Raw genomic sequence first — 9,804 nt, forward strand, 5'->3', positions numbered from 1 at the left:
CTTGAGGCATGCATCTAGTTTTCACAACTGATTGGTGTCATCAGGCATTATTGATACGTATAGCTTAGTATCATCTGCATAGCAATAAAAAGTGTGGAGTGTTTCTTCATAATATTACCCAGAGGAAGCATATATAATGCAAAGATAATCATTTGGAGAAAGTTTGTACATCCTCCCTGTAAGCTGCCTCATTATTGTTTGAAATTAGACCTATGATGGTTGTGTCATTTGCAAATGTTTAGTAGGTGTTGGAGCTGCCGGTGGGTGCATGCCTGTGTGTACAGGCAGTGGAGGAGGGGCATGAGGACGCAGCCTTGGGGTATTCCAGTGTCGGGAATGATGGTGGAGAGGATGTTGTTTCCTTGCCTGACATGCTGAGGTCTGTTGGTGGTAAAAGTCCTTAATCCACAGACAGAGTCGGGTACATACTGTATATGCACTCCCTTTGGTCGGAGTATGAACTCTTGAATTCAGGGCACAGGTACAGAATGCCCAGGATGAGGACTAAAATAAGCATTACATTGTTTCTACCACGCAGTATTCAACTGCTTAATAAGCTTTGTATAGAGCAAGTGAGAAGGCGTCGTCTCTGGATCAGTTGCTCCTGTAAGCACTCTGATGTTGATCAAAACCTCAAAGCCAAATATCTATAATTCAATATAATGTACCCAAAAGATGTTGTGTTTAACAAACTATCTTTCACACAACAGTTTTTACAAATCTTACTGACTCTTTTCTAAGATTAATATTTTATTATATGTTTTTTTCTCAAAAGTAAATTTGCATAACACTAAGATTTGACTATTTCAAATAAATTAATATATACTACACCTGAATACACAAGATATTTTCCTAGAATTTCATTTGTCCATTATGTTGTATTTATGGGCTGCAGAAGACATTTGCTAACTAACAAGAGGAAATCACATTTTTATATAAACAGGCACATTATTTAAAACTGACAATTATTGTAATGTTGTGATGAAAATGGTTTTAGTATTGATTTATTCATTTAAAACAACATTTTGTAAAACAACAGCAAACAAAAAAACATATTGAATGCATTTCTGTTGGCCAAACAGCAGATGTTTGTCTGACATCACAATAAATCTGATTATTTTAAAGTGAACACAGTCCAGCTCTGTTAGGCAAAAGCAAAGCAAATTTCCATATTTACTTGATTTAAAAAGCTAGATCCAGGAACAGGAACCCTACCACCTACTATAGATTGAGTTTTTGAAAATATACAAAGATTGTATCTCCCATGCTAGGGATGGGTGATACGGACCAAAAATCAAATCTTGATATTTTTCAGCTGAATGGGGATACAGGTTATATAGCTTGATATTTCTTTCTATAAAGAAAAAACAAAAACAAAGTCTGTTCTTACTCAAATCCACATTTCAAAATGTCACATAGGCACTTTTATAAACAGCCTGCTGCACAATCTCAACATGTACAAGAAATACAACACAAAAATCAACTACCCGTTTGTGAAATGAATGATAATGATATTAAATTTAAAAAAAGCTCCCTGCAAAAAAATGAAGAAAAAAAAAATTAAATTTCTTGCATAACAAAATATAAGCAGCTGTGTATTTTGTTCTGCAGGTGGTATTTGAGTTTCACTTAGAGAGGCAGAACGGGGGGAAGAGGGACAGACAGCGAGAGGAGAAATGGTTGAACTGGTGGCTGTATGAAAAAAATGTATGAAGTTATTTTGAACTATATTGATTTATACAATATTGTTTCACCTTATATCTCGTTTAAAAATATATATTGATATTTCTTAAAAACTTGATATGCTTCCCAGCCCTACTCTAGTTTTAGATTTGGTCTTGACACAGAGAAACAATCAAAATCATGCTACAAATTCCCAAAGACATGCTTCTTGCTCCATGCTATTTCCTCCCCGGACAATCTGCCTAACATGAAAATGAGCTCACTGTGATTTTTCTTATTTTTTGATGGGGCACACATGGTGACACAGACCCTTAAAATATGTGACAGCGTCTGATGGCTGAGTCTAATGTTCCCTCTCTGTGGGTGTGTGAAATTCACACATGTGAACACACCTCCCGCCCGCCCAGAAGGGAGCCATCTGACCTTTAGCTTGTGCTCGATTTAATGAAAAGACTGTCATTTGCCCCCCACCCTCGATACCCTCCTCTTTATCCACCGCGCAGTCTGGTTGGATCACTTTTTTGTCCTTATTAATGAGCCAGACATGCGGACAATTGGTCTGCCAACCAGGCCAGTTTGACTGACTGGTGGCATAATGAATCCAGCGTGCGCTTTGATTTGTGCTGCAGATTAGAAAAAGAAGACAACAGTGACATCCGATGGCTGACTAATAAACTGCTTTCACTTAATACTGTTATAATCAGTCCAGTCAGAGAGGACAGTCAGTGTAGCTTTTGTTTCTATCAAATATGTAGCCACAGATATTTCACCCGTTTTCTTCTCTTTTTTTTTATAAAATACATTGTTTATAACATTTAGCAAACATCTCATTGTTTCTTAGTGACTTCAAATAAGTCACTCACTGCCAGAGTTATTCTCATACAGAACAGGAAAATAAGTAAAAGCAACGATACAGGTAGGGAGAGATTTGTTTAAGACACAGACATTCATTCATGAGATAAAATCAGGCCGTATGTGGAGTCATAGTTAACCCTCTCTTTCCTTGTATGAAAAAAACACTGCTTTCTTCTCCATTTCTTTGTAAAGAACAGACAAACACTACTTGTACATGTACAGGACAGAATCTCCAAAGAGATTAGAGGTCCTGCTTTGTCCACAGAGGGCGCCAAAAATCAATGTTAAAGCTACAAATACTCAGTATGCAGATTCCACCACCAGGGGGCTCTCAATCAATACAATAACAAAAGATGGCATTGATGCTAGCGGGGAATCACGGGAGTTCTCTCTGCTACCCTCTGCCAAAAACAAAATCCACGTTGACCGTAGTAAAGATGAACCGGCTAAACCGACCTTTGTAATGACGATTTTAACACAGACTGCAGCTTTCATTAGCAATTCCCTCTTCCTTATGTGGCGATGTTTGTCATAACATCCTGTGTTTCCACAGCAACGATACACATGTTGTGTCTGTCATGGAGGCTCTAGAGACACGTCCCATTACCACTTTAAAATTACAGATTTCTCTGGAATAATAACTGTTGGAAATTTTTGAGCTGTTATCTCTATAAGATATATATATATATATACATAAAACAAATCAAAACTTAAAAGGCATTAAAACACCATACAGAACATAAGAGAATAGTTTAAACAAATCACAGTGGCTCCATTGAGGTGTGTGTGTTGTTTTGTTCACAGTGACTCACAGCACCAGGCTGCAGTTAAAGAAGTGTGTCTGGGGTGAAAGTGTGCAGCAGCCCTGCAGACTGCTGTCACGGAATCCTCCTCCAATCGTCACGTTCAGCGGCTCATACACCGTCACACTGCGGAAGAAACAAACTCGATGAAGTACAGAGAATATCTGAAAAGCTATAGGTGAAGTATCCTGAATGAAACACAGTAACTCTACAGTAAGAAACAGGAGCCACACATCAGCTCGTTACAGTACCTCACAGGTCCGCACTGTCATAATAACACACCTGTTATATAGCTGTTTGCAGCAGGTGACAAGTTGTGAGCTCAGGGTCACATTGGTCTCGTTGAACTCTGTGCTCAGGAAATGTGGGCACTGAAGATCAGGAATGTACAGCACACCTAGAAAACCAGGGCGAAGGTCTGGTTTCAGTTACTTCATAATGACGGTCATTATTACGAATGTTCTGAATGCATCCATTAATGAAAACCCACAGTGCATCAACATCATACAAAGAACATACACATTACATAGATTTGTTTTACAGATATTACACAACGTTTGGTTCATTTCTTTACTAAAAAAACTATTTAGATGTACGTTAAAGCTTCTGAGAAGTCTTTGTTGTGTTGATTTTGGTCCTACGGACAAATCATGACGATTTATGTGCAACCTTCAATGGATGCAAACGTTTAAAATATGCTATTTTGGCACCTACACCCGTGGTAGTGTTGACAGAAATATAAAATAACAATGCAGAGAAAATTAATCTTCTCTGTGTTCTGTTTTCCTTTGCAAGTCATAAAGAGGCATCCATATTCATTTTAGTTTGTTTCATTCCCAGCCCAAAAAAAAATTCCTCACAGGAGCTTTAAACTGAAATCAAATAAAACACAGACAGACGTTCATTAATCAATTATTTAAGAGTAAAGAGTCACCTGCAATACAAGCTGTCATGAAACAGGAAACACTTCCTGCGATCAGAGCTCTGAAACCACAACTGGAGATGTCGGCACGTCTCTCTGGAGCCAGTGACGCTGGAAATTGAATGCTTAAAAGTTAGGAATATTAAAAATATCTAAAAAGAATGTGATAAAAGTATAATCTTTTATTTTACTACCCTAGCTGCTTCTCTGTCTTTGTCTGCATCAACAGGCTACATTATGTGTGGAAGTTTTATTGAACTCCATAATCAAAATTTTCAGTTTATTTCAAAGTGGATATTTGTGGAATTTTTTGCAAATTATCCAGATTGTTGTGTGCAACAAAAATCATTTATTTTGAAAGTGCATTCCTGAAGGATGACCTCTTCATTGAATATGTCAAGGACATGGTCACTTGTTGATTTTTAACTTGTGACTGAAGAATTTATTCTGTATGAAAGAAGCCAAAATCACCACTATTGAGTTTTTTTAAAAGCTACCCTCATAGTTCACCCTCACCCTAATAGTTGTTTACCTACAATTTTCAAAGCGTGCCTTCTAATCTCAGATTTGTGTGTTTTTTTTGGGGCAGAAACTTTTACGTCTTTGTTCAGCCGGGAAGGCTTTAGTTCAACAAGGTCAATTAGAGTGCCACACTTTTTATGACTCTAGCAAAAACACACATTCACACTTTGAGTCAGTCATTTTAGGTGACAGTTGTTATGAGGTCGTTGTTTAAGTATGTGAATTTGCTGTCTTGAGAATCCAGAGGGATAATATTATATATATGTACTTTATGTTTATTATAGAGCCCGACCGATTAATCGACCAGCCGATAATATCAGCCGATATTAGCATATCATTTTTATCTCCTTAATATCAATATCAGTATCTGACCCAAAGATTCCAAATCGGTCGGGCCCTAGTATATATATATATGTATGTAAATATGTGTGTGTGTGTACTTTTGTTTCCCAACCTAGAGCAGCCACAGACTAAAGGAAATACACTTAAGCGTCTCATTAGCCCACACGCTGTAATTGGATTAAATGTAACAGATGGATTTTACACCTACTCCCACTCATGCCAGCCAGAAAAAATATTTTCATCCTCTTCATTCAATAGCATGTGTACCTCATAGATTTCTTGCTGTGTGCTTTTTTTATGACCAATTTTTACTTATAGGGTCATTTAACACGAAAAATATAATTAATACCCAATCAGAGTTGCAGAATATTAGTGCTTACGACATCAGCAAGCAAGTCTACAAACTGTAATGTTCCTGTTCGTCTGTGCTCAGAAAGCTATCAGCTCATGAAGTGGCACTCACACATCGCTCCAACGGTCATCCCCAGGGAGGCAAAGTTGGAAAATCCACACAGAGCATAGGTAGCAATGGTTTCAGAGTGGACCTGAAGGAAGAGAATCACAAAGTTAGCATAAAATTATCATAATGTATCTCATATGCAGCTGCTGAATGGAAAAACACGTTTTCAATAATTATAAGTAGGGATGTCAAGATACCTCGCAACACAATAAATAATTGATACAAATACGAGACAATTCAAATGGATATAACAAAAAATATACTGCAATACTCTATCTTAAACCCACAGAGGGCGCTATCTGTGTTTGTCTTCTGTTGTTCAATGGCAGTTGCTGAAGAAGGGAGCCGTACAGAAGCAGCGGAGACGAGTTAAAATGTTGAGGTTTAGAAAGAAAGCGTTTTGTTTCAAAGCGCAGGTGTAGACACGAGATGAACGGATAATGTACAAGACAAAAACAGAAACTGATGAATGACACAAATAGCAAAACCAACATGATGCAGAGCGTAAAACAGGGCCATGTCTAGAAGCTGGGAAGTGGATTTATAACCCTGCTCGCTTTAATTCTTCTTTATTTAAAATAAAATGTTTGAAAAGGGTTTTTTGTACGATATTATCAGTGTCACTTTTATAATGAAAAAAAACACAGTTTAATTACTTTCTATACATCCTCGAAGTTGAAAGCTTTTACCCATACTTATAAAGTAAAATAAAAAATGATATCAAGAAAATCGTATTTTATCATAAACCCAGTATTGTTATACGTATGATATCATGAGTATTTCATAACAACCTTATTATAAGCCTCCTTTTGCCAAAAGAAGCTAAGCTAACAATTTACGTTGATAATTGGCTGTTTTAAGTTCTGTACCATAACCTATCTGTATCACATAGACCAGCATGACTTTAAAGGTCGTCTACTAAAGCAGCATATTACAACTCATACTTGTATTCATAGGTAGTTTAAGGTTTGGACTCACAGAAATATACTGCTTTACGTTGTTCACGTATTCCGGCCCTCCTGCTTTCCGCCTCTGAATAAACTCGGACAGCTTCTGATAGGCCACAAACTCATTGATGAACGTCTTTAGACCAATCAGCTCAGCAACGATAAAACTGTCCTCCCAGGAAACACCCATCATGAAGGACAGAGGCATGAACATGTAGGAACAGATGAGCTGAAGGAGAGACAAGAAGCAGGAGTCAGTTCAGGTAATTCGCACGGCACCATCAAACTGTAATGTTAGTTAGTCAGTGGTTGGATACTAGGGTTAGGATTTGCACAGTAACTCATGATAAGACAGCATACATTATGATATGAAACGCACGATACGACCATGCGATATGTGGAACACAATAACAGACATTGTTTTATCAATATTTTAAAATATAACCCCAATGCCCCCCCGGATCCTAACTTTTTGTAGTAGCTGATCAATCAAGGCAATAGAATAGTAGATTGTTCAGTTTGTCTCAAAGTGTATTGTTTTAGTGTCAGCATGCAGTATCACCGAGAAGCTGAGTTGTGGGTAGTCCAACATCCCACCCAGCCAGGAGAGGGAGGAGTCTAAAAAAGCCAACAGTGCCATGAAGGCAATGATGTTGACGACAATGTTGGCCACTAAACCCACAGCACAAGTTGCACCCTGGGATGCCGCTTCCAACAGGTTTGTACTCTCTCTGAGGAGACACAAGCAGCAATTGAACGTTAATTTAAAACTCAATCCTGTGACCAACATCTTATTTGAAAGAGCACAATGTCATCAGCATACTGGTGTAGATTAATTAAATAAGTTATCAGTGTTGTGGTACTCTTCATCCCAGCTCGATGAGAACAACCAAAAGTTATTTTCTTAGAGTGCCGAAGTTGACCAATAAAGTTTATTATCACTGCCAGGTACATATTTTTGTACTTTGCCTTATATTGGACTTTTTAATGTGTGTGTATGTGGCAGCTTGGTCTTTGTGAAGAAAATGTTTTTACAATTTATGTTTGAATAAATCTGTGGTTTTAAATGAGTGTATAAGTATTTCCTCTTTTTTTTCATCATTGCTATTCCCCAAGGTGACGAGTGTACACACTGGTACAATCAATTTTCATTTTTTGTGCAAAATGTGACTTTACTACAAGTGCACTTTACAGACAGCTTCATAGCTGTTTCAAATGGTTTTTACACAGTCATGACAACATTACACTGTCCCTCTACAAAAACAAAGTTGATTTCTTAATCTATTATAACAAACTAATAAATTATTATCCTTTAATATAGCTAGCTTTCAATGCTCATCACAGTAGCTCTGAAGTAACCCTTCAGATAAATCAAAAAGGAAAAGGACTAACTTAAATTTAGCAGACATACTTAAGGATAGTTCAAAGGCATTACACAATCAATAATTATGTCACAAGGTCACATATGTAAAATACACTTCACCATGTTTCTCTAACTCTAATATGTGTCCCTTGTCTGTCTAAAAAAAACCTGCCTGCTCCACTTTTCAGAAAATGTGCGCTCAAACAGGCCGTTTGGAGATTTTCCCTTCATGACATCACAAAGGGCAGTAACCCCTCCCCCAGGTGGGTGACACTCCCACAGCTAGGTGTTTGTTCTGCCCTCTGTGTCTGCCTTCTCACCGTAAACAATAGGACATGGAGCAAGAAAGCCAGAGCCAACCAAGCCCTTCCAGAGAAGCGTGGTCAGACACAGCTCATTTACATATTTAAAGGTACAGACACAGAAACAGCCTGTTCTGAGCAGGGCTGAAATAGAGGGGTTTATAGACATGATGAAATACAGGATCAGAGTGGATTTAGAACAATAAACTTATCAGACATGTTTTGGTAACCTATGAGACTTATTTACACTTGCTGAAAATTAGTTCAATATGTGACCTTTAAAGTCTGTATTTGTGTGTTGAGTTGACATCTTTGCATGTGATGTGTTGTCCTACCCTTGTTCCATTTTTAAGTCATGACTCGTCGTTACACGGGGTGGCTCTGTTTCAGGCCAGAAGGTCTTTGCAATGGCGAGGGAGGCCGGCGCAGACATCACTGACGCCGTCAACAAGTGAGTTGCCTCAACCTCAAAGGTAAAAAAAACAAAAACATACAACTAGCAATCAATAATTCTCCAGTCATCATGATGCACTTAAAGGTGCAGTGTCAAGGACAGCCAAGAGTCTGTGAGGTCGATGTTGACACTAAATCATAAATCCAAAGTCTTCTAAAACTTAAAATGACGAATTATAAACAGCATTTTATCAAACTAACTCTTACCACGGTGACTTTTGGATCTTACAGAAGAATCAACTTTTTTATCACATGTATCATATACAATTTAATCAAAAATTATAGGTTGATCATTAAATTAAAAATCATAATATGTTCTGGTGAATTTGTAATTACTTTCTTATCCCCTTCCTCCCCTGCCCCTGCCTCACCCCGAAAGAGATGAAGGCTCCTAAGATGGTACCCGAGATGCTGGCAAAGCCTCCTGTCATCACAGCATGGATCTCGGAGAGAGTTAACCCACTGATGTAGGGACGGATCAAGAGAGGTGACTCTGTCTGGAACAGAAGAGAAGGACAAGCGCTTGGCAAATGGTTTGTGAGTGAATTTACGGATCTTTCTGGTTTTTATTTGAGGTGGGAGTCCGAGGGTAACTCTCGATATGATACAAGAAACACAGACCACGACTTCTGCGCTAATTGACGCTGTAGTCATCCCTATCTATGTTTACATGGACACAATAAAAGCCTGACCAGAATAAAAATGCTTCATGTGAACACCTCAATCCGAACAGACTGATCCGATCTGGCTCATTCAGAAATAAATGTATTTCCAAAAGGAGAGTGATGGCTTATTAAGATTTACTTCTATTGATCCCCGCAAGGGGAAATTTCAGTTTTTACACTCTGTAGTCATGCAACACACACACAGGCTGAAGTATATACACACATGCACACAAACAGGATCCTATGGACATGCACTAAGGGAGAGATGTCAGAGTGACGGGGCAGCCCACAGTGGGTGCTCCTGAGCTGATGGTGGGGAGGGGGTTTGGTGCCTTGCTCAGGGGCACCTTGGCAGTGCTCAGGAGGTGATCTGACCTCTCCAGCTACCAGACCAACTTCCATTATTGGTCTGCATCTGGACTTGAACCGGCGACCCTCCGGTTCCCAACCCAAGTCCCTACAGACTGAGCTTCTGCCGCCCCAGTAT

General features: G+C 38.6%; 1 protein-coding gene across 1 annotated transcript in view; it reads right to left on the reverse strand.

Annotated features, from left to right (window-relative positions):
• Positions 1 to 1,721: 1,721 nt before the first annotated feature.
• The window catches only part of LOC132974675 (solute carrier family 28 member 3-like), a 16,370-nt gene continuing 8,287 nt past the window's right edge, over positions 1,722 to 9,804 (reverse strand). Inside the window, exons 10-17 of the mRNA XM_061038898.1 lie at positions 9,024 to 9,149; positions 8,535 to 8,665; positions 7,097 to 7,265; positions 6,566 to 6,763; positions 5,591 to 5,672; positions 4,276 to 4,374; positions 3,624 to 3,738; positions 1,722 to 3,467 (exon numbers count right to left, since the gene is read on the reverse strand). Of these exons, the coding sequence (XP_060894881.1) occupies positions 3,347 to 3,467; positions 3,624 to 3,738; positions 4,276 to 4,374; positions 5,591 to 5,672; positions 6,566 to 6,763; positions 7,097 to 7,265; positions 8,535 to 8,665; positions 9,024 to 9,149 (1,041 nt within the window). The 3' untranslated portion in view covers positions 1,722 to 3,346. The remainder of the gene's footprint in view (positions 3,468 to 3,623; positions 3,739 to 4,275; positions 4,375 to 5,590; positions 5,673 to 6,565; positions 6,764 to 7,096; positions 7,266 to 8,534; positions 8,666 to 9,023; positions 9,150 to 9,804) is intronic.

The sequence above is a fragment of the Labrus mixtus genome, chromosome 5 (genome assembly GCF_963584025.1).
Source record: "Labrus mixtus chromosome 5, fLabMix1.1, whole genome shotgun sequence".
NCBI classification, from domain to species: Eukaryota; Metazoa; Chordata; class Actinopteri; order Labriformes; family Labridae; genus Labrus; species Labrus mixtus.